This window comes from Sus scrofa, chromosome 16 (genome assembly GCF_054392235.1).
Source record: "Sus scrofa isolate SSC_HxYL_T2T_F1_AM1 chromosome 16, Sscrofa_HxYL_maternal_Yorkshire_Landrace_v2.0, whole genome shotgun sequence".
Classification (NCBI taxonomy): Eukaryota; Metazoa; Chordata; class Mammalia; order Artiodactyla; family Suidae; genus Sus; species Sus scrofa.
This window is the reverse complement of record NC_139398.1, coordinates 56,510,156-56,524,225: the sequence shown is the minus strand read 5'-3', so window position 1 is coordinate 56,524,225 and position 14,070 is coordinate 56,510,156. Positions and strand designations below refer to the sequence as shown.

Sequence of the window (14,070 nt, the reverse complement as noted above, 5' to 3'; positions counted from 1 at the left end):
AAACAATTAGACTAATAAACATTTGGTTTGTTAAAAATTTCTTTCCTAGATCTTTACATAATCTTACATAATCAAGACAAAAATTTTTGTTGCTAAGGATCAATAAGATATGAAATAGCAAAATTAGTCCTTTAAAGATTTGTTTGCAGAGACTGAAGGCAAATCTAGGCGAGCCCGTAAGCTTATAAATTAAAAACTTTAAATTTAACACTTACTTAATCTGAGTGAAATGTAAAAACAGCTGACTTAACCCAAAAATACTGAATCAGTGTATCACTATCAACAGGCACAATCCCCTTTCATAAATGCCTCAATCCTCAAAGCTTCAAACTCTGTAACCACTTTCAACCTTTCTGAATGGGATTCCTAGCATTTAAATTACTACTACTGCCTTAGAAATGATCAGATAACCTGAAATTAAAATCAAGGTCTTATGCAAATATTAGACTATTTCAGGCTGGGTATGCTGTCATTTTCCAGACAAAAGATTTTACAAGCAAAATTTTACATATTTTATATGTAAAAGAGTATAGATTCTCATTCTTACAAATCCTACTACATTAAATCGAGGTTAAAAAAAAAAAAAAAAGCCAGACACAGCACTGATAAAACCAATTTTCCTTTTTTTTTTTTCCCCTGGTCTTTTTAGGACCACACCTGCAGCATACAGAAGTTCCCGGCCAAGGGTTGAATCAGAACATAGCTGCTGGCCTACACCATGCCACAGCAACAAGGGATCCAAGCCGCGTCTGCAACCTACACCACAGCTCACGGGAATGCCGGATCCTTAACCAACTGAGCGAGGCCAGGGATTGAACCTGTGTCCTCAGGGATACTAGTCAGATTTGTTTCCGCTGAGCCACGACGGGAACTCCCCAATTTTTCCATAATATGAATCCACCTTGTTAGATTCCATAATATATTATCCTCATAAAGGTTCATTTTTGTCAACCTGCCCATCAGAATGTTCAATTAAAGTCCATAATTGGGAGTTTCCGTCGTGGCACAGTGGTTAACGAATCCGACCAGGAACCATGAGGTTGCGGGTTCGGTCCCTGCCCTTGCTCAGTGGGTTAACGATCCAGCATTGCCGTGAGCTGTGGTGTAGGTTGCAGACACGGCCCGGAACCCGCGTTGCTGTGGCTCTGGCGTAGGCTGGCGGCTACAGCTCCGATTAGACCCCTAGCCTGGGAACCTCCATATGCCATGAGTGTGGCCCTAAAAAGACAAAAAAAAAGAATTTTAAAACCAGTTTAGTCTACTATTTGATTTGAAATTCCACAAATATTTTAATTAAAAAATTATACATAGCACTGTAAATCAACATTATAGTAAAAAAATTTTTAATTATACACAGCAACAAATCTTGGTAATGGCTAAATATATTTATGATATTAACCACTGAGATAGTAAGATATATCTGCATTTAGAACTTGAAAGTATCATTATTAACATAACTTGTCAGTCTAATTAAAGGAGCAAAAATAAAAATAAAACTCTACCTCAACCCAATTCAACTCACTCCTGCCCAAGACCATCCAATTCAGGCTTCATGCCAGTCTTCTCCAATAACCTTCCCCTAATCAACATGTAAGTCAAACACTCTGTACTTGTTGTGAGGTAAATACATCTGCATCCAGACTTATCTTGCCTTTACATTACCAAATCTCCAATTTAAGCTTCTCCAGAGCTCCAGATTCTCAGATCCAAGTGCTTCCTGGAATATTACACCTTGATGGTTGCAGGCCTCATCTTTGAACTTATTCTTAAATTCATCATCCTCTTTCCACAACAATCCTGCCCTTTGTCCTACATTTCATATCGCAGTTGAAGATACTGCAAGCAGCTCTTTACAGGAAACCGCCCTCAGCAGGAAACCCCTTTTGCCCTGTCATTTTAGCAAAGCTACACTTAACTGACTTTTTTTTTTTTTTTTGGTCTTTTTTTTTTTTTTTGCCTTTTCTAAAGGGCAACTCCTACGGCATATGGAGGTTCTCAGGCTAGGGGTCTAACGAGAGCTGTTGCTGCCAGCCTACACCAGAGCCACAGCAATGCAGGATCCAAGCCGCATCTTCGACCTACACTACACTACAGCTCACGGCAACGCCGGCTCCTTAACCCACTGAGCAAAGCCAGGGATCGAACCTGCAACCTCATGATTCCTAGTCAGATTCGTTAACCACTGTGCCACGACGGGAACTCCCTGTAACTGACTTTTAAATCAGGCTCACTCATGCTCTACTCCTCTCTGGCCCAAGCCCACTTTTCAAATCTTTTGAATATCTTGCCTAACCTGTGGGTTCTCTTCTCTCCATAGATGATAAGTTATTAACAGACAACCAGACCTCTTCCCTAGTCTCCCCTTCAGTAATCTCACAAACTATGTGAACAAGATAGCATCTAAAGAAAGATCAACAAGCCTGCAGGCACTGGGTGACTGCTCCAAGTCTGATCACCTATCTCAATGATTTACTGAGATTATGCCTCCTTTTCCTTTAACTTTGACGGCTGAGCAAAATTGGGGTTTTTTTGCAGACAGAGTCCACCACCTCCCCAGAGAGCCAGCATTCTGATTAAAATCAGTTTTCCTTTCAACCAATATATGCCCCTCTCCAGTGTTGATTTCTGAGCAGCAAGCTCGAGTTCATGAACAACACTACCACAATCACCCAAACCAGAAATCTGAGAGTCACTAATGTGACCATTATTAGTACTGTTCACCAAATATTCCAACTATCCTTCTGGCTACAAAGTAAAATTCCATGCCTTTGTTTCCTTCAAGTTAGGTGTGGCTATGTAATTTGCTTTGGCAACCGCACAGAACTGACATGTTACTGTAGCTTTAAGGGCCATTGCTCAGTTCTTTTCTGCTGCCATAGTGACCAACAACATTCAATATATGGGTGGCTGATATATTAGCTACACCCCAGAATGCGAGACCAAAAGTTTAGGATAAGAAATACTGTTTTTATCAAACTACTAAGATTTGTGTGTTGTTTCCATCCTTGATCCTTCCTTTTTCATCCAAATGGTCTTTAAATCCTAGGAAGACTGCCTCCCAAATATTTGTGAATCAATTCTTTCAATACTCTCATTACTATCAATGCCTTCATTCAGGCCTTATCATTTCTCACCAGGATTACTACAATGTTTCCTAACAATCATGCTCCCTCCAATCTCAACTCCTTATTAACAGTCTTCCACAAAAACTGTTAGAGTAATCTTTTTAAATAACACACCACTGCTTAAACTTCTGAGACACCCTTACAGAAGCTGTTCTTGCTTCATCATCTAAATGCACCCAAAAATTCAGGCATAAAAATACCTGTGGTTCCCAGAACACATTGTGAATTATCTGGGCCATCTCTGTCCGTGTTGTTTCATTTGGCTATGATGTGCTCTCCTGCTCCCTTTTTGAACAGTAATTCCACTTTTCTTAAGGGCTCAAGTTTTGAAGTCTTCAGGAAAGCCATTTTAAAATATCAAAGTGATTGGGTACCCCTCCTATACTTGCTACCAAGGCACAGGCCTTTTCAGTTTCCTTACATGAAATCTTCAACAGATCTTGCAACCTTCCAGACACAACTGATTAGCCACATGGCACAAAGGCCCGTTTCACTGGCTAAACCAAAACCTGTTATTTGGGTGGCCTGACCAAATGAACTTGAACAATCAGATTCTCTCTCTCAAGCTGCAAAGTCACTTCGAGTAAGGGCTTGGGCCAGATGCCAGATGAATGAGTACAAAATAAGCCTGCAAAGAAATTGAGCAGACACACAGAAACAAACTGAGCTGAAAATAAAGCTTCTGACGGGAAGAGGCAGACAGTCACCCTGGATGCAGATACCTTTCTGGTTCCCAGGCCCAGTTCCCTTAGTCTTTATTCTTTTATTTAGGGAAATCGCCATCTTTTTATTTATTTATTAGCTGCACAAATGGCATGTGGAACTTCTCAGGCCAGGGATCAAACCCACACCACAGCAGCAACCTGAGCCACTGCAGCAATGATTAAGCCAGATCCGTAACCTCTTGCCCTACAAGGAAATCCCTCCAATTTTTTAATAATATCTCTTCTTGAGCTAGGTTGGGTAACACTGTTTTCTGTCTTTTGCAATCAAAAAAAAAAAAAAAAATTACAAGAAGTGTACTCTCTGTTATTCCTTTTTTTTTTTTTTCCCCTAGGGCCGCTCCCGCGGTACATGGAGGTTCCCAGGCTACGGGTCTAATCGGAGCTGTAGCTGCCAGCCTCCGCCAGGGCCACAGCAACGCGGGATCCGAGCCGCATTTGTGACCTACACCACAGCTCACCGCAACGCCAGATCATTAACCCACTGAGAGAGGCCAGGGATCGAACCCGCAACCTCATGGTTCCTGGCCGGATTCGTTAACCACTGCGACACGACGGGAACTCCTTTTTTTATTTATTTTTTTGTACTCTCTTTTAGTACTTGAAGAACCTGCTAAGTTACCACCGAAACTACATTTCCTAAATTGACAGATCTGAAACCTAAATAATCAGTTGAAAACTACAAACATTTCCAAATACCACTATTTGAAATCTACATCATTTAAAATTTAAAACAACGATAGGAACAAGAAATGGGAGCCTGGGTAGTAAAAAAAAAAAAGAAAGAAAGAAAAGAAAAGAAAACTACGTGTTAAAGCATGCCACCAAGATTTGAGAAGCCCAGGATATGGTTAAAAGATGCCCGTCTATTACGAATAGCATTACTGTAAGAGCATGGATTCTAGCACTGTAAGCAATTTTCTTCACCTTCACCTCCAATTATCTTCCTTAGAGTAAAAATCAATGCAGTATTTACTTTGTAAAAATGTAAAATATGAGCTTTTCAAGAGAGTAGTAATCCTATTTTAAATATCATAGGCTAAAATGATAGTGGCAAGCCCAAATAATGGATGTCTCAGTAACAAATGTGTATTATAGATTTATAAATCAGTTTATTTCCAAATCTTATATTTAAATCTTCCTCTCTAGTTTATCTAAGCTATTAAATAGATTTACTTTTTAAAAAATTAAATACTATTATCATTTTAACATATAATTTGACCTACAATTTTACATACTCCACCCGATCTAAAGGTATGCCTCTAAAGAAAGTAGCAGAATGCAAATAGAGCAGATTTTACTTTGAACTTATTTGCTCAGTCAAGTTTGATGTGCATATGCCAATCTCAGACCTGAGTCCATTCCTCCTCCCCCTCCAATGGTAAGTGGACGGCACAATTCTTTGTGTAAAACTTCCTTATAAATTACTAATACCTGGAGTTCCTGCCATGGCTCAGTGCTTAACAAATCCAACTAGAAACCATGAGGTTGAGGGTTCGATCCCTGCTCAGTGGGTTAAGGATTCCACATTGCCGTGAGCTGTGGTGTAGGTCACAGATGCGGCTCAGATTCCGACGTTGCTGTGGCTCTGGTGTAGGCCGGCAGCTACAGCTCGGATTCGATCCCTAGCCTGGGAACCTCCATATGCCACGGGAGCGGCCCCAGAAAAGGCAAAAAGACAAAAAATAAAAATAAAGAAATTACTGATACCCACTAATTGCCAGAGGCCCTCCAATCACTGCTGACAATCAAACACACATTTTCAAATACTTCTAGCTAAAATCCAATTACAGAATTTTAAACACACACACAAAACATATTAACCTTTAAATATTATTACAATAAATATAACAAAATGATATGAAAAATGCTTACTACAGGCTAAGTGAAAATAGTTAATAGTAACAGTGTATAAATCATTTGAATACAATGTATTAAAATAAATGCATATAAAAAGAACTGGAGGAAAATACATAGTTTGATAAGGTGGTGGGATCACTATCAAGTGTTCCTTTTTCTCTATCACAATGTGACTATATTGGTTATATTAATTTTAACTAAACAGACAACTAGTTAACACATTTCACCTTATCAGTATTTTGAATACCAATAAAACCAGTAAGGAGAAAAAAAAAAAATCAACACAGGAGTTGATGTTAGAAATCAAGCTAGAATTACCCTATGGGGATTATGCACTGGAAGGGGGAGCAAAGGAGAACTCCTACGGCACAGAGAATTCTAGCTGGTTACACAAGTTTGTTCTCTTTGTGAAAATTCATCAAGCTGTATGCACTTACCCATGCACTTTTCTACATACACATTATACTTCAGTAAAAAGCTCACTGAAAAAAAACTACAAAGATTTCAAGTTCCCTGGTGGCCCAGCGAATTAAAGATCTGGCGTTGTCCTGCTGTGGCTCTGGTTACTGCTGTGGCACAGGTTCAGTCCCTGGCTTAGAACTTCTGCATGCTGCAGGTACCGACAAGAAAAAAATTTTTTTAATAAAATAAAAACTACAAAGATTTCCTATTGCTATGAAAAGGTTTTCACAATATATGAGATTCACTTACTGCACAAAAAGTTAAAATAGAAATTCAGGATAGTTATCGTCTGGCAGCACAAATGAGAATTTTTAATGTTCACAATGAAAGTTTACACCAATTTTTAATGTTTAAAAAATGTTTACACCAATTTTTAATGTTTAAAAAAATGAATCACTGCCTTATGACAAAAAAATAAATTTAAAATCTGATTTTTCATATTAGCAACTGAATTCTTAAAATGTTAACAAACTATTCTTATATTAAAGAAATAATGTTCCACATTTAAACAAATGAATTTCTACTGAGCTTCCATAAAATACTGTCTCTACAACACTGCAAAAAGAATTTTCTGTCTTCAATAAAATTACAATTACATTTTTATCCATTTGAGCCCAAATATGCAAATACTTCTTTAATATAAGGACCAGGTTATGACAACTTCATCAGAGCAAAAAACATGCTGTTAGAAAAGTATGTCAACATTTTTGAAAAACAGGAATAGGGACTGCATTTGTGGAAAAACTGGTTAAGGATTTTGCGTGGCCTATGTGTGTTACATTTATCTCACAATTTTGCAAAATATACTGTAGTTTGTGACACACTAATTCTATATTAATCCAGTGTTTAAGACCTTTTTATTCTCTTTGACTTGTAAAATCCAAGCAACTAATTAACACTTGATTTCAAAAAAGAGCCCACTACTAAGTGTCAGAGAGTAAATGGCAGCATACCGCATGTTTCAACTACATAAGTGGTGTTAATTTAGGTATATTTCTTCTACCCATGAGACACTTTATGATCACAACCTTGAAAGCAAGGTTAGTTTATAAACGTTCATGTACAAAATATCTCACTCCTGGATTCCAACTCCTTCCAAATACAGTACTCCTTCCAACATTTTTGAATTATTAAGAAATGTTCTAAGTGCCTAAATGAAGAGCTAGCTGAAAGCATTTTTAAAAGTTAGTAAGACATTCAAAGTTATACATGCCACAACTAGTCAATAAAGTTGTTGTAAGTGCATACATTCATATAGAGTATTTTTTAACCAGAATGTATTAACTGAGTCCATTTATGGAGAAACAACCATACAAACCCAGATGAGTCATTCCACAAAAAACACTACAATACACAATATCAATGTCAGGAAAGACTTTAAAAGGTGACCTGGGGAATGGAAGGGGGGGGGGCTGGGGGCTGTTCTAGATTAAATGACATAACCAAATGGAGTGGTCCAGAATATGTTCTAGATAAGAAAAAGAAAATGGAAAAAAGCATTATGAGAATAAAAAAAGAAATTTAAATGTAATATAATTATTTCACCAATGTTACTGGATATGTTAATAGTACTGTGGCAATGAAGGAAGAAAATATACTTAAGAGATACACACTGAAGTGTAGATGAATGAATAGGCAAGGTGTCTGCAACCACTTTTTAAAAGGATGAGGGAGGGAAGGGGTTTGAGGGCAGGGTGGGTGTGTGTAAAGGTGGAGAGAGGGAAAGGGAGACACAAAGAAAGAAATCAACTGTGGCAAACTATGAATGCAGGCAGGTGAAGGAAACATCTTTCAACTTTTGTACACATGAAATGTTTACACAAATTTGAAGAAAATTTAAGTAAAACTTAAAAATCCAAGCGCCAACTTTTATCAGTAGCCATGCAGTGGCAGAGATATACAGACTAAAAAAAGTGAAGAAAAATAGGTCTACATGCATCACTATGAAATAAACTAAAAAATCAAAAACAATCTTTTTTTAAAAAAAAGAAGAGAAATCATGGGCAACTCCTATACCTTCCTTCAAAGGATTTTGAAAAATGAACAAAACACTGAGGATTTTCAGACTCCAAGCTCTATCTTTAAAAAGTTTATGCCTGTAAAAAAGTAAACAACCCTCGACCCCTTACAAATATGAGTAGATAATACTGTACAAGGTAAATCTTACTTCAAAATACACTTGGGAAGTGTCCAAGAAACTAAATGCCAGTCCAGATCTGGACTTTTTAAAAGTAAAAGTATACAGCAGGAATAATCCAGCGCTATTACTTTTTCCGAAGATTTAGGACAACGTGACCTTCCAGGAGGAAATTTTAATCCGTTGCCAAAAGGGTGAACACACACGATCTTTAACATGGATGGGCTCAATTAGCTGAACCAAGAAGATGCTAAGTTTGTTAACACAGCCCCAGGAACAAATATAGCCCTTCTTGTCATCAACCGCAGGCTTCCCCGTCAGCAATGACAGCCCGACACAGAGGCCCTAAGAACTGAACAGTTTCTCGGGCGCAACCTCCGCGATTTTCCATTGCAAAAACGCTACCAAGCATTAGCCATGAGGACTACTCCGGGCCCACCTGCGGCCATCTTAAGTTCGGGAAAAAAAAGAGGAGCATTGAAAAAGGGGGGGGGGCACTGAATTCGAGCATCCGGCGGCGACGATAAATCTGTGAGACACGAAAAAGGCAACCTCTCTAAATGCTTTGTAAGGGTGCCGTGCAGAGATTACCCCACCCCGAGATCAACTAAAAGGAAAGCAGAAGCTTGGGGCCCCGGCTGCTGCGCCCTAATCAAACATGGAAACCAAGGTAAACCCGAACGGTCACGTGACGGAGACCGCGCGCCCCCGTCCGCGCTCTCCCCCACGCCTGGGTTCCCGAGGTCTTAGGCGCCGGCGCCCCTCCCCCCGCCGAGCTCGAGCACTTACTCCGGGGGGTAGAGACGCAGCTCCTCGATTTCTCCTAGGAAGGAAAAAAGCGTCCGCATCTGCTCGCTGGTCACCGCCGACGACAGATTCGTCACCTGAATCACCGCCGTAGGGGTGAGGCCGAAGCCTAATCCCAAACCGAAGCCGCCGCCGCTGTTCATCCCGACCCCGCTGCCGCTGCCGCCTGCTCCCCAACGTCTACGACGCGTCAGCTACGGAGCTGGGAAAGCGGAGAACGCGCGGCCGCGAGCGCGCTCCCGCTGGCGAATTCACGACAGCGGGCCGGTCTAGCCGCCTATTTCACAACTCCTCTGCTCCCAGGTCTGCGCGCGCCAGGCGGAAGCGTCGCCCCGGCAACCCGGCGGATCTCGCGAGGCTGCGCGCCCGGGCGCGCAGGTATCTGGGGCTGTTTCTCCTGCTGCTCTTCTACCTGCGCAGATTTTGATCCAGGAACTCCCTTCCCCCAATTATAACTCGATCAAATTCTTGTGCTCCTGCAAACGTGAGCGTCTTTACACTAGGTAGAGCTGGGGAACCTAGATGACTAGCCTGCTGGTGTGGAGCTGTGAAGGAGTAATGACCTGAGCATCACAGATAAATACTTGACCAAACTATAACGTGTCATTATTATATACAGGCAGCTCTCTCGCCCTACCTATTTAAAAAATTGGGTGGCGTCCTAATTGTGAAAAAAGTTGGGAAATTTCACAAAACGTGTGCATTCAGACTGAAGCAAGGAGACAGATGAAGGCTATGAGGTTGTCATGTATAATTTGTTATTTATGAGCTCATTACACACACAAGTATTAATATTTATTGTTATGTACCAGACACTGTTAGACAACGGCACATAAAAAACAATTATAAGAGTCCCCGTAGTGGCGCAGTGGTTAACGAATCCGACTAGGAACCATGAGGTTGCGGGTTCAATCCCTGCCCTTGCTCAGTGGGTTGAGGATCTGGCGTTGCCGAGAGATGAGGTGTGGGTCACAGACGCGGCTGGGATCCCACGTTGCTGTGGCTGTGGCTTAGGCCGGTGGGCTACAGCTCCGATTCGTCCCCTGGCCTGGGAACCTCCATATGCCGCGGGAGTGGCTCAAGAAAACACAAAAAGACAAAAAAAAAAAAAAGACAGTTGTAGACGGTCCACAGACCTTGCAACCTAATGAGAGACAAGTAACTCATGTGAAACTAGGGCAGCTGTTCCTAAACCATCCTCAGAACCTGGAGGTCCTCCAGGCCTTTTCAGTGGGTCCAAAAAGTCAAAACCATTTTCATAAAGCTAAGACTGTTGACCTTTTTCACTTTGTTGACAGTTGCACTAATGGTGTAAACACGATAGTGATTAACTGCCGGCACCTTAGCAGGAATCAAAGCAGTGATGTCAAAGCGAACTATTCATGGTATTCTGTATTCTTCACCTTGCATTCATGGCATACAAAATTTAAGACAAATTTAAGACAAAGGAGTAAAAGTTATTAATTTTAAATCTGCACCTAGCATAAACCTCTTAACATGTATGAAGAAATGGCCAGTATGCCTGTTGTGTGCCCAAGTAGGATGGATGTCTCCAGAAAATACTCATGTGGTTGTTTGAATTTTCACACCAAAACAAATTTTGTAAAACTTGCTTTCCACCACCTTAAGCTTGACAACTTTCCAGTACTTAGACTTTTCTGCTAAAAACACCAGGATATTAGTGTTACTTAAAGTGAAGTCCAGCTGCTCCCAGTTCTAAAGCCAATAAAGAAGCAATGTTGGTGGAAAGGAAGATTTGCTTTATTTGGATGCTAGTATGGGGGCAGGGGGTAGACTTCTGTCCAAAGGGCCAACTTTCCCCACTTAGGATCAGTGGGCAAGTGCTTTTATAGGCAAAGGGAGGAGGCTACATGCAGAAACAGCACAGTCACCTCTGACAGTCATCTTGAAATTGGTCTGACCAGTGTCATCCGGATTTTTTTTTTTTTTCTTTTTAGGGACACACCTATGGCATATGAACGTTCCCAGGCTAGGGGTCAAATTGGAATTACAACTGCCAGGCCTATGCCACAGCCACAGCCACGCCAGATATGAGCGGCGTCTGGTGACAACACCGGATCCTTAACATCCTGAGCGAGGCCACAAATCTAACCCTTGTTCTTACGGATGCTAGTCAGGTTCCCTAACACGGAGCCTTGTTTTATGTGTGTGTGTTTTGCCTTTCTAGGTCAGCACCCAAGGCATATAAGGTTCCCCTGGCTAGGGGTTGAATCCAAACTATAGCCGCCGGCCTACACCACAGCCACAGCAACTTGGACTCTGGGCTGCATCTGCGACCTACACCACAGGTCACAGCAACTCCGGTTCCTTAACCCACTGAGCAATACCAGGGATTGAACCTCATGGAAGCTAGTCAGATTCATTTCCGCTGAGTCCCAACAGGAACTCCAAGCCTTAATTATTTTAAGTACAGTTAATCTTCAGTTCCAGGGTCCATTTTTTCCCATTTACTTGAGACCTGTTCTCAGAATTGTGGCTGCTTATGTCATGGCTACAGTCCAGTCATCATGTAGTTAGCTTCTTCCACCTGGTGAAGGTTTCTGTATCTACAATAAAGCTCACAGGATAGAGCTCAAAATATTTTCTATAGCCCTTGAGGAGGAACTAAAAAGGTCCTTGACTTTGGTTAATGACTAAACTATTATTATTTGGTCTCATTTGACTGTTTCCTGCATTTTCTCATATCTTTGATTAAACTTGTTTTTTGGCTAAAGTTTTTCTGCAGGGGAAAGACAGGTGGGGGTGGAAACCAGAGGGTCCTGCTCCAATTCATTCGCAAATGTACTTTTTTGATATTATATAATGAAATAAGTGATCATTCGGATGATCTCTACAGTTCAATGAACAACTGTTTTAAAAATAACCAATCCATGCCATTAGTAAATCAGAAAGAGTCATCAAATAATAAAATAAAATTTAAAAAAAGAATCATCAAAGTGTAAGAGAGACCAGTGAATTTTAATGTAGCAGAAAAAAAAGTTTAATGGATATAGTGTCAGATTCAGTCCACGTTGCAATTGCATTCTAAGGTACTATCACATGTCAAGTTTGGTGTAGTATCAAGAATATCTAGAATTATCTAGAAAGATTATGAAAAGAGTTTCCCCCTTTTCAAACTCCTTATCTATGTGAGACCAGATTTTCTTCATGTTTCAACCAAAAGCATATCACAACAGACTGAATGCACAAACAGCTATGGAAACCCAGCTGTCTTCTATTAAGGCAGACATCAAAGAGCTCTGAAAAATGTACAGCCAGTGCCACTCTCCTCAGAATTCTTTTTCGGAAAATATCTATCACAAAAATGTTTCATTTACCCCCCAGGGCCATCAGGAGGGGACTTAAAAAATGCGGAATTTATATAATTACATAATGCATTTATAATTACTTCTAAGTGGGTTCTGAAATATTAAATTTCACAGATTTAATTTCTAATATGATAAATGTGGATAGACAGCCCATAAATCTCTAAGGGTCTGCAAAGATTTTTAAGAGTCTAAACGGGTCCTAAGACCAAAATATTTGAGAACTACTACCAGAGGGATAAGCACAGGAAGAGTTGGGAGGATATAGATGGGCCACTGAAACTTAGTGCCAATGTAAGTCTTCCCAGAAGAGACACTGCTTGCACTGAATCTTGAACAAATAGGAATTCACCAGGCAAGCAGGGAGAGAGGAACAGTGAAGGACATTCCAGACTGAACTTCAAGAATATACAAAGACCAAGAGTTATGAGAGCTCAAGTGAGATCCAGAATATTCAAAGTTTATTATCGCTAGACCAAAGGCTGAGAATGACTAGAAATGCACATGAAAGAATAAGCCTTGATGACAGCTGTTTGTTATGCTGAGATTACTCTATCATAAGCCACTGGGAGCCACTGAAGATGTCTGAGTAAGAGAGGTCAGATTCCTAGAAGGATCACTGTCACTGCAATACGGAGATACACTGAAAAGAGTGGAAACTAAAGACAAAGAGACTGGATCAGGAGGTCCCATCGTGGCTCATGGAAACGAATCTGAATAGCATCCATGAGGATGCAGGTTGGATCCCTGGCCTCGCTCAGTGGGTTAAGGATCTGATGTTGCCGTGAGCTGAGGTGTAGGTCCCAGATGTGGCTCGGATCCAGCGTTGCTGTGGCTGTGATGTAGTCGATGGCTACAGCTCTGATTAGACCCTTATCCTGAGAATCTCCATATGCCTCGGGTGCTGCCCTAAAAAGACCAAAAAAAAAGGGTGAGGGGACTGGATCAAAGGATAAGTGGTGATGGTAACCTAAATCAAAGAACTGTCCCAACTTGGGGATCATTGAACCCCATTTACGGATACAGTGAAAAGTCTATCCACCCAGGAAAATATGGTTTTAGATAGAATTACAATGCTTTCTGTCTTCCTCAAGCCTGACCATGGATCCCTAGTTAACCACCTAGTTTTAACTATCACTTAAAACACTGATCCTCAGACTTTCGTGTGCATCAAAATCATCTGGAGGGCATGTTAAAACAGATTGCTGACTCCATCGCCAGAGTTTCTGATGCAGTAGGTCTGGAAGGGGACCCTGAAAATTTTAATTTCTTACGAGTTTCCAGGTGATGCTGCTGCTGGTGATCCAAGAACATTTTGAGCACCACTGGTTTAGAAGGTTGTAAAGTGGTCCTTAGTAGCCTTAGTACTGCAGTAGATTTACTACTGTTGATGGTAAACAGAGGGAGGAATTTGTTTCTGGCCTGAGGGATTGTGTAATAGTGCCATAATTTAGGGACAAAAAATAAGAGGGAAGAGCAGATTCATAAAGAAGAAGCAGAAAATATTAAGGTCCATTATAAACAAGGCCCTGAAATGAAACGTAGGGAAAATGTCTAGAGCTAAGATAAAGTATGTGATTTAAGCTTGAAAGCAGGTACAGCTATGTCAGGCACACCTGTAGCAAGAGAAA

At 40.7% G+C, this 14,070-nt stretch overlaps 1 protein-coding gene across 2 annotated transcripts in view; it reads right to left on the bottom strand.

Moving 5' to 3' along the window:
* SREK1 (splicing regulatory glutamic acid and lysine rich protein 1) overlaps positions 1-9,332 on the bottom strand; it is a 41,355-nt gene extending 32,023 nt beyond the window's left edge. For both annotated transcript variants that reach the window (XM_021077027.2, XM_021077028.2), the window contains exon 1: positions 9,096-9,332. In XM_021077027.2, coding sequence (XP_020932686.1) covers positions 9,096-9,256 — 161 coding nt within the window. In that variant the 5' untranslated portion in view covers positions 9,257-9,332. The remainder of the gene's footprint in view (positions 1-9,095) is intronic.
* Positions 9,333-14,070: the final 4,738 nt, after the last annotated feature.